The following is a 26,301-nucleotide window of genomic DNA, read 5'->3' on the forward strand; positions in this document are numbered from 1 at the left end:
CTGCCAGAGCCTAAGGGTCAAGATAGAGCATTGGGAAAGCTGTGATTGATTAAATGTTTAATTGGGTTATCATAGATCTTTTGATATTCAGCCCCCCAAAATTCTGCAGTACTCCAGAGCTGCTCTCCAGATTCAGTGTGACAGGACTCAGTGGTGTGCAGCTGTCAATAAGTACATACACTTCATGCTTTCTTGCTTTGCCTAAAGTACAAATCATAAATAGTTGTATGTGACAAATTCCCCGGTATTGAACCTTCACGGCTGCCAAGCAGCATGCTGCAGAACAGAACAAGGAGGGCTATAATTTTCTTTTCTTCGTTTTGTTATTTGACCTTCAATTTTTCAGTTGTCCTTGGATCAGTCTGGAACTAAATATAGTCTTTTCAGCATTATTTATATGTTTAACCCAAAGTTCCCCACATGTGTCAAGGGACTATCACAACACTCTTCTAAATTGTTTTAACAGCTTATTTTAAATTGAAAAACGTCATTTTTGAAAAACCATTGTCAATTAATTATGATTCCACAAACTCCTACCAGCTCTCTTGTGTTTTGTAACAATTTGCTCACAGCCTACAAGACAAAGCCTCCAACTTGCTCAGAGAAAGCTCTTGAAACTGCCCAGCCCTTGAAAATGCTGACTGATCTTTAAATTAACACAATGATAATGATTTTGGCCACCAGCTATTTACAAATGCAATGCCATTTAAAATTAAAACCCCCATAGATGGATCAGCTGCCTCCTTGGGGATCAGCAGTCACAGGGGTTGAAACATCCCTTAGTTTGTGGCAATACAATTCATTATTTAGAATTGGAACCAAAACCCACCACATTCGAAGGAAGTCATTAGTGTTTGGTTACATACAGTAATTCCTCCTGAACTGAGCAATATATTTTTCAGTCAAAAGGTCTTTCCCAAGCAAGGAAAAGACAAAACAGTCACTGTAATGATCCTCTGTGAAACCTTGAGAAAGGACATTTTCTGCCTCGGGGGGGTGGTTCTCTGGTGTCTGTTATCAGCTACAGAGCTAACCAAAACAACAAAGAGCTGGGTGGGGGGACAGGTACAGGGGCACACATGGACACACAGTTTCTATCACGTAAGAGAAATTTCCCCTATATCATCACATTCTGCAAACAGCATCAATTTTCTTTTGTTTACATAACCAGTGTGAGCAACTTCAGAGAAGGATTTATGGTGCAGCTTGGGTTTCTGTGTGGGTTGCTCTTTTACTGTATCAATATTATGTTTAACAACATTTTTCAGTTAGAAAAATGTCCATGTGAAAGTTGAAAGGTGGGAGAATTATGTTCTCAGGTAAGAAAGAAAAAAACCCACAATACGGTTTTATCACTGGTCTAAGCAATGCAAGCCAAATTCAGCCTATGAATTTAAAGGGCTTGCACTAGTAAATCAGCTTAGAGCTGTTATTTAAGAGTTCAGAATTCCTTGGATAATTAATGAGACAGGCTGTCCATGTAAACTTTACCAAAATGGTTTTATATCTTACAGTCAGCTCTATAACTCGACCCTAAATAGTGTCACCCAGAAAAACAATCAGACACTGCTTCCGAAAATTGCAACAAGATTTCCTGTTGTTAACCACCTCCTTTAAATCCAGATTTTCAAAAGAACTAAGCACCTAAAATATTTCACTTCTGTGGGAAGAAAAAAAAAAAAATGTCAGCTATGTTACAACACAGCTTTCATTTCCTTAAAGCTCCGAGATCAAGCTCCATAGATACGGCAAGCCTAAATTCTCAGACGTAAGCAAATCATCTTGGGAAACACTTTCACAAATAAAAGTTTTTTTAAAAAAAAAATTATTCATATGCACTTGTCAGTCAGGAAAATTTCTACTGAACTTTTTTTTTGCTGCTCCCTAACTTTACCAGGGCAGTTGAGCAAAGTAAACAGAACTCAGTTCTCACACGAGTTTGAGACCCTGTTTTAATGATTCAGCAAACTCAGGTTTTGGGCAAGAAGCCTCTGATCAAAACCATCTCAGCCACACCACACAAATAATTGATTTGGTAGAGAAAAGTTCTTTTAACTGAAATTTGTTAATATGGAAAAGTGAACTTCAAACCAGGTACAGCTTTTGTTCTCCCAGTAGCATAGCAGAAATGGTATCAATTACTTTTCTTGCACCCCAGCTGAATAAATCAAAATTGTCTCATGTGCCCAGCCCTGTCCCAATGAGCTCTGCCTCAGAGAATGATCTGGTGCTGATGAGTGTGAGCCCACAGCCTGGTGCTGCAGTGACAGATCCTGGAGGGCTGGGGAGAGACTGCAGTTTTTCAAGAACACAGAACAACACATCAACACCAGAATGAAGATATACAAGGCAAAACCGAGGCAGTGCCATAAAATACACTCAGGGTCAATAGCTAACGTCTCTGTTATAAAAATTCTATTGGTTTTACCCAAGGTTATTTCCTTAGCTGCCAGGAGTCATTTGGCTAGAGATGGGATAAGGGGGATGCTCTGGGCACTGAACATGATCTCTCCAATGATCAGATCAGTTACATTTGGCTGCTTATTTAGAAGCTGTTTGTTCTGAATCACTTTCTATGTGTTAATATATAAGTGCAAATGTATACATACATGGACACTTGCAAGGTGTTTGCATGAAAGCTCTCAGGAGCTTTTTGGATTTGAAACCACAATATTTTCCTTCAGTTCTAAACCCTGCTTTATCAAGACAACCAAAAGTAATGTTGCCAAATTTTACTGCCCTCCTGTCCCCCGGCTAGCTCCAAGTTCTTTCATGTCTCAGAGGCTACTCTTTATGGCAAAAAGACAGCCCATTAACCTAGCAATGTTCAAACTTTTATCACCTTTCCCTGCCCCTGCAAGGATAGATACTACTCCCCCAGGCTTCAGCCTAGGAACATCTGGCTTGGCCACCCTCCTCCTGTACAGAAGCACGTCTCAGGAGAGGGAGTTGAGCAGAAAGGTTCTGCTGAGATAAAATATACCTGCAGCTGCACCTCTGCCAAGGGCTGACCTGCAACTATCCCCAAGCTTCTGGATGTCTTGCCATCCACTTTACCTACCAGCTCTTCATCCAGATAACCCTCTGCTCTTTCCCTTGCATGATCTCCTTCCATGGCACTTCAGGGTCTCAACCCCACGCCCCCTGCAACTTTTGGTCACCCACCTCAGCCTCTGAGCTGTTCACCATGGCCAAACCAAAGCAGGAAAGCAAGAGGTGCCATCAGCCAAGGGCTCACAATAGGCTGAAGGGGCCAATTCCTATTGTCTTCTACCAATCTCATGCCTGCAACAAGCTTTGTGCCCAGCCACAAAGCAGCTGCAGCACTGGAGAGGATCTCCTCACTGACGCAGGGACACATGCAAGCACACACAGGGCAGCAAACTCTGAATGAGATTTTTTTTTTTTTTTGTGGTATTCTCATCTCTGCCATGTTTATGAGGCACTCAGCCTCCCTCAGATTATTTCTGTCCCTCATCCTCCCACAGACAATAGTCCAAATCCATTCAGAGGGAAGATGCAATGGCTGTGACTGCAGAGTTCCTCCAGCATATCCTCTAGCATTGCTAAATTACATACTATTTAACAACCAAGCATCTCAATTTTATTAGTAATCTTATAGCATTGTAAAAGAAAAAAAAAAGGGGGGGGGGATTTGGTGGTTTTTGTTTATTTTTTTTTTATGATGAAGCTGCCACTGTCTGGAGGAAACTTGTGCTTTGCACACACAGAAAGGCACACACGTATTTCATATGGTGCAGTGCAAGCTGCATGGAATAGAAAGCAGCTGGAGGAAAATGGCTATAGAGAAATGGTTCTCCTGGGCATCATCTGTTGATTTGTTTTGTTTATAGAAGGAATGAGATTTTTATCTCTGCTCAAAATATAAAATGCTTCCATGGCACTGAGCTCACTGCTTGGCTATGCTTTCACTCAGGAACATAAATAAAAAGGGGGAGAAGGAGGGAAAAAAAAGGTTTTACTGCCCAGAATCCCTAGCAATGTCAAAAATCAAATAGAAAATGTCCACCAGTGACACAGTTAAAGCCTGAAAGAGGAACTAAGCCACCAAACTACCACGGAAATAAAGGCCTTCTTACCATGCTTGTTAACAGTAAGATTCTCCTAAAGCCAGGAGGCAGGTTAGGGATAAACTACCCAACTATTCTCAAATCCCAGACTGAGTCCTGGCAGGATGAACATACTTAGAGTGTAAATACACCTTACAGTGCTTATGAGATTCATGGCCTGGGAAGGCAGAGGTTCCTACAGCCCTTCCACCATCTCGTGCCCACTGTTAAAATTCCAAGCTCGCTCTGCAGCCTTGCTAGGGGAGATTCCTCTGTGCCTGACACCCAGGATCTGAGGGCCTCTTTCAGTTAATACCAGACAACCTCTCTGTGTCCTAGGAGAACACCAGATGGCTGCTTTTCCACTTAAATTGAGAGCACTTCCATTCATATTAAACAGAAATTACAACTCAGGAACAAAAATATATTGTGAAACCACTGAATACTTAACTACTGCTAAAAATTTAAATTTTTTAAAATTTTAAAACACAACTACCAAGAGACACAACTACCGAGAGACACAACTGCAGAATCTGTGAGAAATTACCTGCGGTCTAAAACTTTCTAGCAGACAAACAAATTTTAAACTACTACTCTTCTGAAACAGGAAAGGCCCAAGGTTTGTTGCCATATCTAGGAATAGGTCTAGTAAAACAGAGGATTCTTTATCTTTGTACCACCAGTTCCTGCCTCTGAAGAGGGGATTTAGTGAGCAAGCCAGATACATAGAAGTGGAAGCTGCTGAATATTACTCCAGAACAACCCTGTTTCACGAGCTACAAGAGGGGATCCAAAGCCTTTCTGGGACCACCAAGAGGTGTTTGCTCTTCCTGAAGCTGTTGGCCAGAGCTCTGACCTGAATGGCTGCTGAGCAGCTCAGCCAACAGACTCAGACTCCCATACTAAGTACAGTCCTTCACAGCATTCAGAGACATTAATCAGTGCAGTACAATAGTGTTACACTCACTGAAATCTATCCTAACATTCTCAGTTTTGCTACTATGAAGCTTAGACTGAGAACTCTGTTGGGAGAGATTGCTTCATCTCAAGCCACGATGAGCATTTCAGAAAACCTTAAAACAGAGAACAAGCAGATCACATCGATATTTTAAAGATGGAAGAGGGCCCTTGCAGTTTTTGACCACCATCACTGTCTGTCATGCTAGCATGCAACCCACTGAAGATCCTTTAGCTGCTCCTTCCTCTCCCAGGATGGCTTTATTTCATGTCTTTCCCACATTTCAAACCACATGCCTCGACGACCTCTTCAATTGTTATAGCTCTACTGAGAGGGTGTTTACATAAAAGCTCTTTGGAGCTTTTTGGATGAGAAACCACAAACATGCAGGCACAGATTACATCAGATTTATTGCCACCAAGCAAAGTAAAACAATACCGAGGGTTACCGGTTCAGAACTCTGCCAAGAGTTCTCATCCAAGAGCATTCATTCAGCAGGAGCTTGTGATCATACAATTACCAATTACTCATCTCCTCTAAAGTCTACTGCCTTTTCATCCTTCCCATGCCCCTCAACTCATAAAGAGCATCACAAGGTTTTTTGTGGCTGAAAAGAACTATTCTTTCCAAGGAAGCAGACTTTGCTTTGTCCATGTAAGCAAGCACACAGACACTGCCCCATTTCCTACTCCCAACACACATCTCAGTTCAGCTCCTTTCTTCCAGCCTCAGTTTGCCCAAACATACTTGACCTCAGTCTTTAACAACCATCTGCAAATTCATTTGGAGTCATATCTTGCTGTTCCCAGTCATTCTTTCCAGTCTTTTCCCACTCATTGCTGGGCATCCAGCTTCTTTTCCTACCTAAAAAAATAATATTACAAGTTTTGCCCTTTTCCTTGTTTGCTGCTTCCTTACTCCCCCAACAACTTCACAGGTTCTGCAGAACCACAAAAGCAGCACCTAGCCAGGAAAGAAACTACCAAAGGAATGGATATGAAGAATCTCCCTCATGCTAGATGATCCCTTCATTAAAACTCTTGTATTCTTATTGACCTGCACATCACTCCAATCATAGATAACACACGTCAAATAAACAAGTAAAGCTTAAAAGAAATTGCCACCAATGTCAAGCAATGTCAAGCAATGTCACCAATGTCAAGCAATGACATATAAAGCAAGGGAAGAAAGAGGTAGACATGGAACATCATTTTCTCAAGCTCCTCTGCTATTCCTGGGAAAGTGAAACAAATGCATATCCAAACCCAAACCAGAAAATTTTTTGAGCTCTTTCAGTTGCTTCACAGCAGTTAGCACATACTGAGCTTATGGTACAGTAAACTTTATTTTCAATAGGGAAAAAATAAAATAAGAGAACTAGGGAGATAAGAGAGAAAAATCCATGTAAAGATTTTGGGTGTGTTTCAAGGGGAACGAATAAAAAACAATCTCTCAATAATATGTCAATATTTTAAAACATTTTTAGACAGCTCCATTAAATACTATATAAAACTCCCCTACAGAAGAGCAAGGCATGGCAATCAAAGGCATAAATTACCTGTGAGCCAGCAGTGAGGACAAAACAAACATTGGTGTGGATGAAATCTAATGCAAAGACACAAAGGTGTGAAGAAGAATATGGGCAATTTTTTTTAAATGATGGGAGCAATATTAAAGGAAAAAATAGAACATAGATCTATATTTTAGCACTCTGAAGAGTTCTAACCTGTCAAAACTACAAACTGTTTTAACTTTTCATTTAAGATGGAGCACAGGCAGCCTGGCAGGACACTTTGTGTGCTATCTGAAAGTGAAGTGACAAAAATCCACATACCTTGGAGCACAAGAGGAACAGCCAGTCCCCCCAGTGCAGGGCAGCCACAGGGAACTGCAGTATGCACCCCTGGGGTTCAGGGAAAAGCAGGGCTCATGGTAGTGTTTGAAGACTTTGCAGCAGACCTGAGAGCCCCTCTGAGCCTGGCAATTAAATGCACAGACAAAGCAAGAGACAGCCCTGGTGCAATGGATGGAGTGCTGCCCTGCTTGCAGAGCCTTCTCCCTGAGGAAGTTGTTCACATTGCTTTCTCCCAGCATCTAATTTCAATTCCATTTAAGGCACCAACAGCAGGGTATTAAGTTCCTTGTGTTCCTAATACTGTCAGTAGATGGAGGCAGGAGCTCCTAGAAGATGATTTGGAGTACCCAAAATCAGTTTGAGAGGGCCCCAAATATCCCCAACTTAAACAAAGCTACCTGCCCTAAGGCAAAGACCAGATCAAAAGCTAGAACCAAACTGCAGGTCCAGAAGAGCTGAGTGAAGCTCCAGAGCAGGCTCCCAGGCAGAAGGTGCCTGATGGAGAAGCCAGAGTCCTTCCCTCCCTTGCTGCTCTCTCCTGCTGGTGCAGCCCAGCTGGGAGCAGACCCAGGCCATTCCAAGCCCCACAGGAGGTGGAAGCAGAAATTGGATTGTTCAGGGGTTGAGTCCAGCTCCTGCTTGCTCTTGAGCTATTTGTGTGCATTATCCAGCTTTGCAGCTCACTGCACTGGACATGGATCTGGAGACCATAGGAGAGCACAGATAAATATACCAGTTTTGTGAAAGAAAGCCATCCCAGCCCGTCTGCCTTTACATACTATTAAGGCTCCAACCTCCACTCACTAAAATCAAACTATGCTTTAATTTGGGATTTAATGGGGAAAGGCATGAAAAAGTTCAGGGAAAAACAAAAACCACAAGGAATTAATAGGCTGGAGATTGAGTTTTTTACACAGAATTTTTAGGATAAAGTGCACCTTCACAAAAGCAAAAAACTCAACAACTACTTGAGGGCCTTCAAATAAACACTGCTGGACATGTAATCTCTAAATTGAAAACAAAACAAAACAAATAGAGACAGTTTCTGAGTTTTGCAGTGCAAATCCAAAGCTGCACAGCATGAAAGGCCCAACACTTCTCTGGATAACCAAGGGGTTATAACAGCCTCTGAGGATACCCCAGAGAACCTAGGGATCTGAAGCTGCAATAGCAACAAGAGAAAACTGTTCTGCTTCTTCCCCCAAAAGTAAGATAACTTTGTTTACCTAAAAGCAGCATAATCAGGGCACTGAGTGAACTTCATTCTGAATGATCAAATCTACACAAATCTACTTTGTTTTCAGAGAAATAAAGTATTTAGTCATATGTGGTATGGCACTTTTCCAAATTATAATTCAGTAATTTATTCTGCTCCTTCTCAAGCTTACCTAGAGATGCTTGATTTAGCTCAAAGACAAGGCCATAAACCTAGAGCTCTAGCTGTCAAATATAATTTGTAAATAGTGATCTTTTGAGGGGCAAAAGTTGGTCCAAGATCTAGTATTAGGTAGCATTTACTTTAGGAAAAAAAAAGTTTTAGCTAAGTCAACCCCAAACAGTAAGGTTCTCCAAAGCCCGAATGAAGTTTTTGCTGGAGAAAGATTACCTCTAAGCTTTCATTTTAGAGCCCTTTCCAAAACCACAGATGCGAAGTAATGCCAAACAAGCAATGGTATTGAAGTCACCTGTATGGAAATACTGCCTTGTCCTGAGATCAGTTTGTGATGTGGTTTAGTGCAGGTATGGCACCATCTGAAGCACTCTAACACATGCTAAGTATATCCCCCATCCAACTGTATGCAAATGACTGAAGGTCAGAGGAGGAAAAATATTAAGTTTGGTTTTCATTCTTTTTATCAGACTGCAAATTCTTTGGGTCAGGACTGATTTGTTCTGCGCTGGGTGGATAGTACCTTGATCTAGGGAGACCCCAATCTCTTAGTCTCCATAATTGTCTCTAGCACAAGTAATCATTAATATTACTTCAATGTAAAAATGGCATCTTTCTGAATTACTTAGCTTTTCAGAAACACACAGGAACACCACTAGTTTATGTTTTGCTATGTTTGAAAGCATGCAATTAGACACGGATCTTACAAACATAAACAAACACTCCCATCCAACCTCCATGTTTCTAAAAAACCCCAGGTTTGTTTAGACAAGGGGTTGATAATCCAGTTTGAACACAGGTATCTGAATGCTGTGACAGCTTCTTCATAATGCTCAGCTTATGGTACATTAAACTTTAAAGCAAGATAAACTCCTGCTTTCATTTTATCAAACATCTACCCAGACAGCAAAAAGAAAGACACAAAGCAATGTTTGCAGCTACAGCCAAGCATGGGATATCCAACTCAGCATATGTTTGAAATGAAAATGAACAATATGTTGCATAGATATACTACTGTATTTTTCAATAGAGAATATCACTGGGATTTGTAAATGTTAAACTCATTCTTCCCTTAAGAGTTTGGTTTTATTTCATGCCTAAAAAAAGCCCCTGAGATTCACAGAGATTAGGTAAATAGAGACAGCAGTGCTTGCAATTGAGAAAGAAAGTGCTCTTAAAAGAAACTGCTCTGATAATCAGTTTGGGGGGAAGAAATCACAGGGGAGGACACAGACAAGACATGTTTTAAGAGTGCTAAGTGTTGTGCCACTGGTATTACTGAACTTTGGTAGTTAGCCATATTATGCCTTTTTGTGGTCAATAAAGCAGCAACCTCTCTATCACAATAATAATGATGTAGCAACAGACATCCAAGAATCCATGATAAGAAATCTGCAAGAAACTTTCACCTACAGAGAATAAGAAGCAAGAATGGGGAGGGTAGCAAATGACTAAATCCTTCAGGAATGGGGGATGGCAAAGAGGCTTGAGCAGCCTCTTAATTTAACAGATTACCAAAAAAACAACTTCCCATCCAAATCCAAATAGACTATGTATCAAAAAGCTTCACAGGTCTTTCTACTCCCAACATTTTATCAACTGCCTTGCAAAGCCTCTCCTTAGAGCTGACTTAAGGTCATGTAGAAGACAAACACTGAGAGGTTATAGTTGCTTCCACTGATTTAAAATTGACACATTACACTACAAGCATCACCTTCATATTACACTGAGGACAATGCATGAGAAATCAGAGATGTGCTATTACATGATTTGCTATAAAGAGTTATTATGTTCATTGTACCAAAAACAACAGCCTAAAAATTATCAAATCATCCAAGTTTCTTCCTAAGACTTGCATCTTCCCTATAAGTTAATTTTTATGCAGCTGCAGCCTCTGCTCCCCTTCCCAATCAACCCTTTCTTCTCTCCCTCTTTCATATGACCTCACCATACCCAAAAATGTGAAGAGATTGGTCTTATCACAGTTTAGCAAGATACCACCTGCCAGCTGAGCTGTGACAAATCCCAGCTGGCCTTACAAGGCACACACTCATAGGGACTGAGGCTGAGCTGATGGACAGCAGCTCAAGGCTGTGGTTTAAACCACTGGGTATCCCCATCCACGAAAACTGTGCTAAGGAAAGAGCTCAATAAGACGAATGTTGCCATGACCACATTCCTATTCTAGTGTGCATTAGATCTTTTCACTCTCTCCTCTACCTGCAATTGCCTTCTGTTGAGCCCTGCTAAGCCTTTTACAGCCAACAAGGTGGACAAACTGCCTGTTCTTTGTACTCACACAACAGCTGACACAACGTGACCCCAATCAATCCTATGCTACTACCACAACAAAATTTACAACAGCAAATATTCATTCCTCCCTTTCCCCAGGACTGCCCTTCTGAAGAGACACAATCTTGGAAGAAAAATCTGAAAAAAAGAATAATTCAGTAGTTATTAAAAAATTAAGATAAAGCTTATAAAGAAAACCTCAAAGGAACCTTAAGAGTTATTACTTTATTATTACTCCTGCCACACACAACACTCATGTTTTCTTAACTCCTAGAAGAGCCAGATAATCAGATATGCAACATGATTGTAATAAAAACATTTTCTAGAATTAGAGACCTGCATTTCCATTAGCAACCATTTTACACACTGGTTAAATAATTCCTTGAACCCAAGGTTTCAGTCATGAATAAAGGAAGATGTGAGCATGCATTGAGGTTTACTGATTTGTTTAAACACTCAGATAGTATAAAAAATTTCAACAAAATAGACTCAAATTAGAAAGTTGACAAGTTTGAACAACTACCACACTTGCAGATGTGCTTCAAGACTTTAACCTTTCAGGCTCAGGCACTGCACTTTACTGAGATAAATAGATGTGAACAGCTCAGCCACCAGGCAAACCTACCAACAGCTCAAAGCTTAATAATCACCAGCTTCCCATTGGAAGAGTGATCTACAGGCACCTGTATTTAATAAGCTACTTAAAAATAAACTTGAATCTGTAGCTCAATAAGATTGGTTAGTAGTAACCATTGGCAGCTACAAGTTTAAAACTTTTCCCATGTAAAACTTCTGCTGCCTTTTCTTGATGCTTTCACAGAACTCATCTTCAGCCAGGAAAGCAGACACACTGAATGGGCTGTCTCTACTGTTAGACAATTTCCCACCTCACTGCTAAGTTGAACTTTTTGAAACTTTTATGGTAGGCCCCCAATTCAGCAGTAACTGACCACAGCCATGAGTCTGGTTTAACTCTGCAATTAGAGTTAGCTTTGTTAATGGCAAGACCAAATGTGCACTAAACCACCATGTCTTAACTTCAAGGGGAGGAACAGCCTTTCCTAAACTGAACCAGAAAATGAGGCCCTGGGCAAACACACACCAGACAGTGCCTGAGATTTACAAGGAGCTGTTCCAGGGCTTTGGAGATCTCAGCACATCCGGACATGAGCTATGTGGAGGTATCAGGCTATTTCAAATGATTCACAGGTGGCCAGACCTCACCAGCTGATCTGCTGCTTTTCTGAACTGTGGTGTGCCCCTGTCCTCCCTCTCTCCCCCTTAAGCTCCCAGAGATGTTACAGGTCTACAACTAAACAGTGTGGTCTTAATGATCTAGAGCTACTGTTCTTTTTCCCAATAAAATTCAGAGGATGTAGGACTTGGATGTTTGCAGTTATTTGGGCAGATCTTGTTAAGAAAGCAGGGTCACCCACCTATTTGATACAGCAACACATGTCAGATATAGATATGACTCTTTTTAGTCTCTCTAGACCCTCCCTGAACACAGAAGGAAGTTGAACAAAGCTCAACAGGGTGAAAGAATGACAAAATATATGCAAAGTGATCTGTCATTTACATTGCTACAACAATTGTGCTAAACTCATGGTCCCATCGCTATTCTCTTCCTGATTAGCTTTGGATTTTTGGAGGATTTTTTTTTTCTGCAACAGTCCCTGAAACCTTTTCTTGAACACTCATACAATTGAGAAAAACCCTATTATTTTACTGGAAGGCAGGATTTGAAGATAAATGCAAGTGAAAAGTCAGAAAAACACTCCCAGTTCAGCTAATATAATTTCTGAAAGAAATTGTCAGGACAGGGGGAGGTTGTTTTTTTTTTTTCATTTCAGCACAGCTCACTGCATTGCCTACTGTGCTAACCATTACAGCTGCTGTTATTCTGATTTGTGTCTACTAGTCAGCATGGAAAGAACAAGAGAGGAAATTCAAGCAGCAGTTTAAGTGTCTGTACACTTAAGCCAAAAAACAAGTGTGTGCAGCACAGTAGAGAGAAGAGGTCCTACAAGTATTTGGTTTCTTTTTGACCTGGACCAATGCTCCTGCTACCCAAAGAAATTATTAAGAAACCAACAAATAAGTTCTTAACATAGAAGATCATTTTTGTTAGCAGTTGGTAAAGCACTTACAAGACAATATTGCAAGGAGAGAATTATCTAAAAGCACAGAGTGAGTTTTGTACTTATTGCACTCTCTGCTTCCAAACCAACTCCCCCTCCATTTTCCTCCTAGGAAATTACCTTCCAGTTTCCCCTCATGGATAATGGTGTACTGATGCTGGGTTTCAGCAGGATTTGTGTCTGATGTGCAACCCATCTCACTGCTCTCACTTACCAATACAGCAGGACCAGGAGGACGGCCAGCAGCGCCAGGGTGGCTGTGGTACTGTTCATTTCTGGGGAGGCAAGTGCCAGAAGATCTACAGGCTCCATTTTCCTCCACTTCAGCTGCAGCCTTGGGTGCTGTGTGCAGGGGAAAGCCTCCACAAGGGCTGATAAAGCCTTCCACAGCTAAAAGAATGACATCTGCAACAAAACAGGAACTGAGAGAGCAAAGACATGTCATCACAAACAGCAAACCTTCCGTCTTCTCATCGACTGCACACTCTGAGGCAGACCTCAAAGGTTCCCTGGATGGCAGAATGTAGCAATTTCCCCCCTCCCACTGTTGTTGACTGTCATGCTAGTAAATATTTACATACCCACTGCTTGAGACATCAGCGTTGCTGAATGGGTTTTTAGACCTCAAGTATGGGAATTGGGGAAATGTGCAGGGAAAATAAATGGGGAAGACAGCCTGACCATGTTACAGATCATGGAAGAAAAATATAAAGGCACTTCGGGGGTGTCCTGACATACAAACAGTGGAGTTCTCTAAAGTAACTAAAATAGAGCATTTTTGCAATATGAAACTTCATTAGCACTTAATTTCCAAGCTGGTTATACCTTGTGAGAATGGAACAAAGTAAACTTTAAATTACCACAGCTAAAAGGAGGAATTAGAGGAAAGCTGGTCTAATGTGACTTCTGGAATGCATATAAAGAAAGACCAAATGAGCAGAAAACCCCAATTTTTTTGGGGTAGTACCAGAGCCATCAGTCAGCATCTGCCCCACTGGTGAGTCCACACAGACAGCACTGTTTGGCTGTATCATCTCAACTTCATGAGGGCCACAGCAAATTTTCCTGGCTCAGTGCACTCTCCCCCTTGGAGGTATCACTAACCAGTCTCTCCAGAGATACTTTGGCTACCCCTACAAATAATTGTGTTTCTAGTATCAGGTTTAACACCAATATGGTCAAATCTACTATCTCTGCTCTGTGGCACAGTCAGGCTGCCATAGCCCCATGAACAACCTGCACACAACCATCAAGTTTTGGCTGCAGTTCTGGAAATGGTTTGTTCACTGTATATGAATTCTTCAGTTTTCTTCCATATTTTCCTGCCTGCAAACCTCAAGCCGGTTTTAAGCATCTGATCCAGTCCAATTAGAAAGGTAAACCAAAGAACACACCTTGGAGCACTTTTACAGGAGAAGTCCACCAACCTGTTATACATTAAAGTAACCAAATTCCATGAGCAAAAAAATCTTCAAGACAACAACATCAGAAGCAGCAGCTTGCATGTAAACACCTCTGCCCATGACAAAATTCCCTGAACTGTCCAGTATTGTTTGTTACTTAAGAAACTATAAATTCTCATATATGTGCTTTGGAGTTTCCACCCATCCTAAAAAACCTATCTGAAAGATAAGGAAATGAATGTTACACAAAAATTTGGTTTGTGAATCATATGGTAACCTTGAGAACCAGAAATTCTGTAAAATCTGATTCTCCTGATATACCTGATGAAGAGTGGTTTCTTCTCTGACTACCCCAAGACAATAGCTAAGATTTAATGTGCAAGGCTTCTCCAATATCACTGTATTACACTTCCTGCTTTTATCAGAGAAGTTAATAATATAGGTATCAAAAAAATAAAGTCTTTAACACAATGGAGTTTAATTTTAAGAAGAATTGGCTCTGCTCTAAGTGAATCACTGCTATTTTGGTTCTTCATGCTTCACAACTGCATTAATTCCCTTCCAGCCTGAGATCCTCACAGAATAAGTAGAAGGTGTTAACCAGCTCATCAGCTCCACAGAATAGGGAGGAAGCTCACAGAAAACCTTGCTGCAGGTATTAACAACTCCACTGCTATTCTAGGTCAATAACAGCTCTGCTGGTTTGCTGCTGCTGCTGTAAAGTTCTGCAAGAACAACTCCAAACAAGATTCAACACCAGTGACACAAGGAATTAATCAGTGGGCACAAGCTAATCCCAATAACAACCAATCCTGTGGGACTTTCAGAAAAAGAAAAAAAAAATCAAACATTGATATGCATCAAAGTCTTTTCTAAAAGATTTTTCTTCTTTTCTTTTCTTCTTTCTTTTCCAAAAGATTTGTCTTTTCTTCTTCTACCACAAGGGAAGAAGGCAAGAAATAATATTCCAATTTTACTTTATTTGGCTTTTTAATAAAAGACATTTTTTCTGCATATAGAGGACAGATGTTCTCTTATTAAAATCAACTGCACAACTCCTTTCAGCACACACAGGTCAAGTAGAGACCTCACTTGTTTTTTAAGAAGCACTGGAGTCTTTTCCCAGTCACACTGAGAGACAGGAGGTATGAATAGTTCTTAAACACATGCTTAAGAAAGAAAATAGGGTCTCACATCAGAATCCAGTTTGGAAGAGAACACATAATTAAGCTTTCTTTTGCTTTTATTTTTATTGTTTTACTTTTTAAGCCTCATCACCTGTTCCTTGCTGAAGGATTTTAACTTGGCACCTCTGACCATTAAGAAGGGTGGCAAGCATTGACTCTAAAACCCACCTGGAGCGCTTCTAATCACAGACAGAGGCACTTACAGTTATCATCTTGGAGTTAGGGACCTCAGCTCTGTGAAGAGTCACATAAATCCACATGATGCTTGTGGGGAGAAAAGGAGTCAGGGATGCAGAGAGCAATGAAAACAAGCTAATTATCAATCCAGAGACTTCTCTTTACAAGTTTTTTTACGTGAGAAATGTCATCCTAATTAAGACTCAATAGCACAGATATTTTGCACCAACCTCCAAGTCCCTTTTGCGGAGTCACGCTGACCAGCATGGTGACAGCATCAAGGAACTAGAGAGACAGACGCAAAGTACCCCCTGACCGCAGGCTGGAGGAAGCCAGAGATAAGCAAAAGAGAGCCTTTCCTGTCAGACTGCTGTGAGTCAGCAGCAGTGCCTGCATTTGCATCCACGAGGCTTCCCTCAAGACTGCGTCCACCAAGGTTTGCAGCTCCCTGACACGGTGCCATCCGCGCTCTTCCCTTCCGTGGCGATTAAAACCCACAGGTCACCACCTCGTTCATCACAAACAGGTGTTGAGTAAAACCTGCACTGGAGGGACCCATCTCACCCTCCATTCCCCACCACTCACCGCCTGGGAGCTCCCCAGCAAATACAGAAGGAGTTTGGTGCTGAGCAGCCCGGGCTGCAGCCTGCACACACGCCCGCAGCAGCAGCAGCTATTAAACGGGGAAGTGCACAACAGCGTTCAAAGTCTGAGAGGCTGAATTGTTCCTCAACTGAAAAAGAACAAAAACCTGGCACCCAGACAATCCAGGTTTTACAGGAAGCCTCCGTGCCTTGCAGCCCTGAGTCCAGTAATATTTTCTGTAAATGCATTTCAGCTTCTAAAGGAATACAACTGTGGCTGTGGCCTCAGCAATGCTTGACGTGCACAAGTATTGTTCCAACATGAAATACAGAGTTTATTAAAAAGCAGGATTATAGACCTTCCCAGTAAACCTAAATCACTTTAAGGATTTTGACCTGTCTTCAAAGCATATCAAATGGAAAGTGTAGTCTCATCTTTCAGGAGCTACTGACTACACCAGCTAGACTAACCACATACTCCTGCTAATGACCAAATTCAATTCCTCTCCTGCTATTCTACCTCATATATTTTAGGTCTATAATAATCGAATTAAGGCTGAGCCACACCAGCTTTATGATAGATGAAGGAAGGCCAGGAAGATGTTACATTTTAATTTTATAGCAGTTTGTGTCTATAGAAATTTATAGCACAGTCTCCAGATCAACAAAATTCTGCTACAGACAGCTTAGCCACAAAATACTGCAGACAAAATACCACAGAACAGCTTAAAAAAGAGATTAATCAGGGACTAGTTTATGTATAAGCTTTAACAAAGCCCATCTAACAAAATGTATAAGTATATTTGATGATAATTTATCTTACAGCAAAAACCTTTCCAGAGCCAAAATGAATTCTCAACGTCTTGAAGGTAGACCAACCAAAAAACAAATTCCAGAGGCATATTTCACAGAGGTTTTATTATTTTTTTTTAATTCAAAACAATCTTAATATCCAAAGTACTGGGAATAATGTATTGGAACAGAGGGATTTACAATGGCCATCTGTGACTTTAATTATTGCTATCCCTGTTCAAGGATTGATTAAGCAGTTTAATCAGATGATTCTGCACTCCTGCATGATAAACTATGACAAACTACCCAACAGACAGACCACCAAGGCATTGGAGCCTCCTAATAAACATCCTGCTCTACATTCAGAACAGACAGGGGCACCAAAAGGATACCATGAGCTCATGGGAGATTCCTGAGTCACCTTGAATAAAGTCACTCCAGTAAAGTGGATCTCAAAAGGCAAACACAGTGACTGTAAAACCACACTGAGGAGGCCACTTTCATGACACTTCCAACTGAGAAGCAGAAAGACACACTTTTACACTTAAATTGTTTTGCCAAGTCAGAACCTGGTTATATTAACCTAAATGCTTCTCAGGAAATAGGCATACAGTTAAAAATTCTAGGAAAGCTAAAATATTATGCAAACTTGTACTTCACTAACAAATTTAATCTTAGCTGCCTAAAAGTTATGGTACTTCAAACGCAGTCAGTATCTTAGAGTCTAAAAAACTCATTATGCTAACTAAATGTAGTGCCACAGTACTAAGTCCCCTCTAAAGCAACAAGCTGTGAGATATCCTAGTTATTTCAAAGAACTCCTCTTAGAAATAGCACAGATTTTGTGGTCAAAAGGAATGACAGTTTCCTCGTCTTGCTGTGAGAGTTTGGAATGAGTTTCTAAAATAAAGTTACCTTTGCTAATAGTGGCATTAAGATCTTGCAGCCCCTGTGAAATTCCAGAGAAAACAGAAATTAGTATAACATCTGCTGCCCGTCACCAGGCATTTCTAAGCAAATTGACTTTATTAAATAATTGGTAACTTGTTTATATTTCTATAGCTTGCTTTAGAAACATTGATTGATTCAAGCAATCCTATAATTTCATTGTCCTATAAACTTGACTGGAGATAAATATGGATTTATGTTCGCAGATCAATAGCTCCACAATCACAGTAAAAGCCAAAAAAACCTGCCTAGACTAGTCTTGCAGTTGCAGAAAGACATATAAATGTTTGCAAAAACATTATGGTAAGAGCTGTTAAGTTATAATTTTTTTCTGAAGCTTGATTTTTTAAACACCATGAAAGACACCTAACCTTCTCTGTCTAATTGAAAAGCTACTCTAGATGACAAATTCCAGGCTTCAATTCTGCAAATTGTGTTTTGGTGCTGGATTACAGGTCAAAAGAAGTGTGAAAAACTTAACAGAAGTACCTTGTTCTATAACTTAATTAAACAAACTTATAGACTAATACAATGCATTTATCAGTACCCTGTCAAAATCCAAAATGACAAATGAGAAATGCACCAAAAGTCTCAAAAACCTTGAACCTCAGACAAGGTAAAGAGCTTCAAAAAGTTCTTCACCTGAGGACTACCACTGGTTTTTTTTAATATCTCATGCTCCCAGAAGAAACTCCACAGATGCGAATGGAGAATGTGCCCATGGGCTGTGGCCTTCAGCCTGACAAGAATGCTAGAATTCTTCCCATCTGGGAGCTGTGAGCAGTATCAGCTGTCCCTTTATGCCTTATCTCTCTCTAAAACCAGAGGGTTTGGATGCAATTGTCCCTTTGAGATGAATAAGACAGCAAAAAGAGGGAGCAAATGAATGTTCAATGCATTAAGTGATACAAACATGCCAAAACCAGAACGGGTACTACATCTCACAGCTGCCACTAGGCTCTGCACAGAAAAGGCAGTAAACTGGCAAAAAGGAAAAGAAAGGTGGCAATGAGGCAAGTCAGACTAATACTATTGCTACAGCAATGGTTCTCATACCTTGAAAAGCCCAGAAACTCTTGGTTTGCATCCACATGTTGAAATGCAGCCTGACTGCAAAGAAACTGAAACTGGCAGCAAAAAGAATCACTGAGGACCAGTCCTTCAGCAATTCTTTAATGGCATCCACAGAACTACCTCTTAAGATGCAGAAAGATCCCTTCAGAGGACATTTTCCTGGAGATCACCAGGTGCAGGGTTTGCTGCTCTGACTCCTGCAGATGTGGCAGGGGAAGCTTTTGCCCTGCTGCCTCTCTTGCCTTTGAAATTGTTCCCCATGACAAGCATTTCCAAATGACAATAACTGCACTGTGAACAACCATGGTGAATATTCTCAGATGGCAGTAAGAGCACAAAACATGTGGGGCACTGGAACACAGGAAGCTGGGACAGGAAGATACATTGAACCTTCACACCATGGGGCCAACACAGGGACAATATAAAGTACCTTGAAATCCCTTATTTTCACTCATGCCCCTATACAGAGTGTATCTCCTGCCTAAATGTATGCATCACATGATGAATAACTCTTGGCAGATCATGCCAAATATTCCCAAAGGCCTTCTTACCCATCTGAAAGGGAGCACAGATAAGGAATGTGCAAATTGCAGCCCCTTGTACGTGGCCAAGAAGCACATGCAACATATGGGCAGCTCTACTCTGGTTCAACCTTTTGTGCTTTCCCATTCATTGGGTTTTCTTACTGCAGACTTTTCTTCTGACCACTTGTACACTAATTGGAGCACCAACTCCAAACAAATCAGAAATCCCTTCAGCTTCATTCTCAGCAGATGCGCTGTAACACAGACATGCACAGCTGGTGAGGGGAGAGAAAAAAAAGTGGAAAAAAAAATGCAATCACACAACCAGCACATCCAAACCTCAAGCTCTTTCTGAACTCTTGGTTTAGTTGAGTTTTTTGCTACAGTGCTGGTTGTTCATTTGTGCAATTGTGATAAATACAGGTTTTACTGGGGGCAAGGACTGTCAAGCTCCAAGCAAGGAAAAAAGTGCTCAGGAGCTGTGAAACTCAAAGGATCAGGGCTAAAATACTAATTAAACTATTTTAATTGCTCAATTTAAAAAATTGCATGTTTTTCCTGCAGTCTCATGGATCTGAGAGTAAATCTGTGATTTCAGAATGCTTGAGGCTAGCAATACTTACAAAAGGGCATGAACCCAATAAGCTGACCTATTAGCCAAGGGAAGAAAGGTTAAGTGGAAGACTAAATAACCTGATGTTATGAGTTGAAACAGCAAGAAAAACTTAGTCTCAACAAGACTTCAATCCTGCTGACACTCCTTTTAACTTCATCTCTCAAAGTGTGCTGTAGTTGGGATCTGAGCCTGAAGTTTACAGTGTTCAGCCTCCTTCCTACCTTCTGATGGCTTCCACCACATGGCAGATAAGCCCAGCCTCATGTTGTAGCTGGGATAGTACAGAAAGGAAATATGTTTCCTTCTCAGGGTGTGGGGAACTTCCTCCTCAAGAGCCCCAGCTCTGCATGGGGCAGCTCAAGCCAACTAGAAATTCCCAGGGACAAAGGGAGGTTGTGATGAGCTGTAATTCAGAGGGGGCCCCCACAGATGCATGAGTATTTTAAGGGTGTAGCAAAGAATTTTTGGAAGTCTGGTGCAGGTAGATTCTCTCTGCCCTCGTGTGATGCACTCAGCTCTGTGGATGGAGAGCACCAACTCCAAACATAAAATATTGTTTTTTCTCTCAGTATGTAACTCCAGTGAACCTTATTGGAGCACTGAGGGTACACTGAGAAGATTACACTCCTAAATGTGCAGTTACAGCTGTACTGCAAATGCAACATTACACGCTTTCTATTATGGTTCAAGACCACTCCGCTCTTCAAGACTGTTATAAACCTCAGAAAACAGGGGTTTATAATGGAAATGCTGAAACACAACTCCAAAAACCCCAGCAGAGAGGAAATACAGCCATAAATTCAGCTTTTCTTTTCCAGCATACACATTGGCAAGTTATGAATAATAGGTATTTCTACACTTACAACAGACAGATGCACACACTGCTCAGGGTAACCTTTGCTGTAAAGGTGGAGGATGGAAAGAGCTCAGAGTGGAAAGAGCAACCTTTCATCTTGTGTTTTACAGAGTTACTGCAACTGCAATGATGGCATAAACCCAGCAATTGAAATTTAGTGCCCTGTGCACCAGCGCTGAATTTCGAATGCACTTGTTTTAGGCAGGGTGTGTTATGTTTCTGTGGTCAGCAAGAAAAAGACATGAGCCCCCTCAAACCCCCTCAGCCTTCTTCATTTTTAAAAAAGACTTGGCTGTTAGGATGCTGTTTAAATGACATTGCAAATCAGCTTGCTATCCATTCAGAAACAGATATTCTATATATATTCTCTTCTGTATATAGTCTGGTCCCTATCTTCTTAACACTACCAAGAAGTAAAATTTGCTTGTAATTACTGAATTTGTTACTGCAAAAACCCCTGCTCTGTTTGGCAAGAAAAAGATGGGCAGGCAACTGTACTACCACTGAGGCATTTGGGGATTTCTTCAGATATTAATAGCAACTGCAGAGGTGGGTCAATATAATCCCATTGGCCATATCATGCTGTGTGATTTCTGATGTGTATGAGGAAAGGAAAACTAAACCAACACAACTGCCGTTGGGGAGGAGTGCTGATGTTGGGTAAACAGGGAAATCCATGCCTGATTTAAACTTTGCAGCCTGACTGTCAGCTGGGGAAAGGTAGAGCAGGGAGGTCTATGTGTGACCGTGTTCACAGGGGTCTCAGGATGAGGGAAGACATGAGGATTTGACTCCATGTTTCAGAAGGCTTGATTTATTATTTTATGATATATATTACATTAAAAATATACTAAAATAATGGAAGAAAGGATTTCCTCAGAAGGCTAGCAAAGAATAGAATAAGAAGGAATGATGACAAAGGTTTGTGACTCAGACTCTCTGTCCAAGACAGCTGGGCTGTGATTGGCCATTAATTAGAAACAACCACATGAGACCAATCACAGATCCTCCTGTTGCATTCCACAGCAGCAGATAATCATTGTTTACATTCTTTTCCTGAGGCCTCTCAGCTTCTCAGGAGGAAAAATCCTAAGGAAAGGATTTTTCATAAAAGATGTCTGCGACAATCAGCAGTGCCACTAATTGGTGGTGGTCTGTGAGGGACATGAAAAGCTTCACCTGTAAAGCAGCCCATGAGACCTCAACATTAGAGAATAGAATTTTTAAGAATTTCTAGCATTAAGAATGCTAGAATTTTTCAGGTAATGGATTAATTGGTAGAAGGTTTAGAACTTCTTACCAACACCTCTAACACTAGCTAGATCATCCTCATTTCAGATCTGAGGGCACTGCATTTAACCTTTCTGCATGTTTGATTCATGAAGGACACCAGCTCTTCAGCTTTCTGCATGACAGCAGCCCTGATACCACGGTGTGCAAACCCCACACACCCAAATCTGTACCTCTCACTCACCCAGAGCTGCCAAGCCTCTCAACAGGGAGGGAATTGCCTCCTTTGTCCAGACCTGTTCAGTTCAGCATTCGGCAACTTCTGCAGAGACCAACAGCAAAGCTCCTTTATTGCCATTAAAAGGGCAACACAATTCCCAGCAGAACTGAGAACTGCCTTTCACATCTTCTCTTGGGTGACACCTTTACTAGGAGGGTCTCCTGTCTTCACTTCCACCTTTTTTGTTTAAATAGGGTCTTGCACCAGTAGCCTGAGCTAAAATCTCCCCCTCTGCTCCCACAATTTTCAGCCTGCCCACTGCCTGCTGCTTCACCCCAGCAGCAGCTGAAAACCAGTCTGACCATGAGCGATGCATACAACAAATCTCCAGAATAATACGTAAATTATTTGCAGGAAAGGACCACAGGGGTATAATTGTGTCACTGAACCAAGTCTCTACACACAGGCCATTACTATCTCATGTACACGTAGCCCTGGGAAGTCTGCAGTGTGTCCTTTTGCCAGGTATTTACCACAAATCTCTGGCAAATTTACACTCAGGTGTAAGGACCAACAGCAAGGCTGGAATAGTTCCCCAGGTGCCTGCTTGCCAGAGGGTCACAGCCAAAATGTTCAGAAGTGTTTTACCTTACCCAGGAAGCACACAAAACCATTTCCTCTTATATCTGACCACTGCTCTGTTTTATTAAGCAGCAGGGTAAAATGGAAGCATTTCCAAGGATTTTCACTGTAGTGGTCTTAACAGCCTGAAACTTTTGAGTTGCCTCCAGTTGAGCAAACAGCAGATTCATTGGAAAAAGGAAATTTACACAGGCAGAGTCTATTGCAGCCACACATGCAAAACGTGTACTTTCACGTCAATTTCTCTCTACCAAGACCTTGAAACTCAACTTAAAAGGAAAAAAACACTTAAAAAGCAAGCTTGAATTTAGCAAAAAGCTGGATGCTATAAGACCCTTACTCACTAGAGAAAGATTTACAGCCTCTCTAGGGGAGTGGGATTCCTGCCCTCACTTTTTCTAGGACTGAATGATAATTTATCCCACTAACCTTTCCCTAAAGGAGCCAACACATCTAACCATGGCTGAGGGGAAGAATGGCACCTCAGCCGGGCCCCACACGCTGACTCTGCCGCCAGCCAAGCCCAACTCCGATGCCTTTGCCCAAGGATGCGCCACAGGCACGGCACGGCAAAGCTCCCCGGCCAAAATCACGGGGCGAGGAGGATTCACACCGAAAATCCCAGGAGATCCTTACCTTCAGAGGTGTCCCGTGCCTCCTGCAGCGGTTCCTGGTTGGGATGCCAGCCGCAGCTGCCCGGCAGCAGCCTGAGGGCAGCAGCGGGGCGCGGAGCCATCGCCGCCTCCGCACAACACACAGGTGCTGGGACAGCTGCCAGGTAGGGCCGCGGGACTACAACTCCCAGGAGCCCCCGCGCCTCCCTGCCCGGTCCCCCTGGGCTGCTCCCCGCCACGCCCTCTGGGGGCTGTAGTTCCACCATCACCCCCAGCCTCTCCGGCTGACCCGCTCTTGGCTGGGAAAGGAGGATTTGAGTGGCCGCAAAGGAAGCTAACACTCTGAGACCTTTAATATGTTCCTTTTTTAAAAAGTCTATGCATGTATGTCTGCATTACAAATGAAAAAAAAGGCGCTAAACTCAGCAAAATTTGTATCTCCTGCGAGGGGAAAATGGGAAGTTAGTGTACTTCCAGTTGTCTTTCTGCTTCTGGTGGGGATTCTTTGGTTTGCTGTGAAAGGAGAAGAGAAAAAGTGAAAAATAAAAGCTCATAAGCAAGTGTTGCCAAATAGCTTTGCAAAATCAGATGGGAAAAACTTAAATGTTCCCATACATTAATTAGTTAATGACTGGCCTCCAGCCTGCAAACATGCTGATACTTAACTGTATCCTCCACTGAAGTGAATGCAATTGAATCTCATACTCCAGTTGTTCCAGAAACTCAAGGCCTCTAGAAATTATAAGCATGGCTTAGTAATGCTGAGATTTTAAAAGTAATTAAGGGCTTATCCACATTGGGAGTTGCTGCAGCGTAGCTTCTCTTGCGTAACTCCCCTTCCCTGTGCTGGACATGTATCTCACACTAACACTGCTTTATTCTGAATTCGTTTTGCCCCATTCAGGCTTTCAGTTCACCAGCTACCTTTGCCCACATTGATGGACTCATGCAAGGTGAGCCTAAATTGTGTGATCTGTTTTCACCCTTGTGTTCAAGCATTCATTTAGGCATTTGTTCCCAAAAGCTAGGCATTTCTTTTGAAAACTAGACATGAAGTTTCTCACACAGTCTCTGCTGCCCTGAATTTGGGAGATCAATAGGATCACTAAATGCCATGAGACTCACAAAAAACCCCTTTGGGAGCATGGCCCTGTTTGCCTAACTCTGAATGTTTGTTTTTCTAACACAAGGCTGTGCAAATGAGAGGAAGTTCCCCTTTCAGAGTAAAATCTGCTCTTAGTAATTAGTCCTTGTGGGTAACAAGTTTTACTTCACAGAGAACAAAAAATTCATAATCTGTCCAGAACATAGCAAAAGCTTTAAAGTTTTCCCCAATTTTTATTAATTGCATGTGCATAAAAAAATATCAACAATGTAAATGTACAATGAGCCAGAGAATTTGTACCAAGACCAGTAGGTATTAAACCCATGGATATATCAACAGGTCCCCTTTCCTTGAGCTGAAGAAGAGGAGAAAGAAAGGTCCAAAGTAACAGGAAATAATAAAAAATGAGTGATGCAGGAGGTTTTGGTGTACAGACAGGTGCCAGGGCCATCTCTGTGCAGTTGCAGAGCAAGGTTTCTAAGTGAAGAAGGCTTCCCAGATGAGGAGCACACGATGCAGAGGCAGAGACTGAGCCCTGCCAGAGCTGCAGAGGAGCCACACTGCTCCCTGACTTCCAGCTCTGACAAGCTCTGCGTGGAGCTGAAGGGAAGCTGCGGGATTTCTGCACCAAATCAATCCATTGGATGGCTTCTGGGTTCCATCTGTCCCAGGGAACTGTTCAGCTGCTTTGCAAGGCACCACAGCTCATCTTGTACTTCCAGAGCAAATTGGCAGCCCATGAATAGCACACTCGAGCCATAACCTGGATAAGCCTTCCAGGATAATTGAGATTCTACAGTATGTGACTTTTTATAGTAAATTTTCGTAGACTTGCTAGAAAAATGTGAGTTTTGACCTAGCACTTTTCATTCCAAGAGTTCTGAATAATCTATTTTAATTCAGGTTTAGAAAAGAAAAAGAAAAAGAAAAAAAAGCATGTTCTTTTGACTTCAATTGATAGAAGATTTATTAATCACCATCATGCAATTTATATCAGAATGCCTGTATTAAAGGAGATACATGGAAGGGCTGGAATGGATTGCTTCCCAAAATCTTGTGGCATTAACAGTGGAGTTATGTTTGCTTTCCTTTTTTGTTTTCAACTCTCTAGCACTTGTTTGACTGAGACAGTCTCTCTTATTAAAAATGAGGTGTAAGAGACCTGCTTTTGTGAATGCACAGGTTTATTACTTATCCCAACAGGTATTTTGCTCTTTTCTGACTTGCATAACTACAAACACCATGAATAAGTCTATTGAAACTGCTAAGGTCCATCTAATGCTGTCATCTTCCTACTTCCCAAAACAACAATGGCCTCAGTCATTTATTATTTGCAAGAATTGACAGATAATATCAGAATAAAGAGGAAGCATGGACAATGCAGCACAAGACCCTCCTATTGTTTCACTGGGATAGGGAAATCCACTGGAGACTGAACTTTCTGTAAACACTGCTGTGATGCTGGCTGCCCTCCTTCCCTCCCTGAGGAGCCGGCTGCTGTGGGGAAGCTCAGCCCACCCCGTTCACCTGATTGCTGTAGCCCAGAGCTGAAATACCTACCAAGTGTAAGGACCACAGTAGGATGAACACATTTCTTTTCCCATCCAGAAAAGAGATGCAAAT

The 26,301-nt window shown here is 41.6% G+C and overlaps 1 protein-coding gene across 1 annotated transcript in view; it reads right to left on the bottom strand.

Annotated features, from left to right (window-relative positions):
- The window catches only part of TBXAS1 (thromboxane A synthase 1), a 226,106-nt gene extending 213,088 nt beyond the window's left edge, over positions 1-13,018 (bottom strand). The window contains exon 1 of the mRNA XM_030960164.1: positions 12,921-13,018. Within this exon, the coding sequence (XP_030816024.1) occupies positions 12,921-13,018 (98 nt within the window). The remainder of the gene's footprint in view (positions 1-12,920) is intronic.
- Positions 13,019-26,301: the final 13,283 nt, after the last annotated feature.

Source organism: Camarhynchus parvulus, chromosome 1A, assembly GCF_901933205.1.
Source record: "Camarhynchus parvulus chromosome 1A, STF_HiC, whole genome shotgun sequence".
Classification (NCBI taxonomy): Eukaryota; Metazoa; Chordata; class Aves; order Passeriformes; family Thraupidae; genus Camarhynchus; species Camarhynchus parvulus.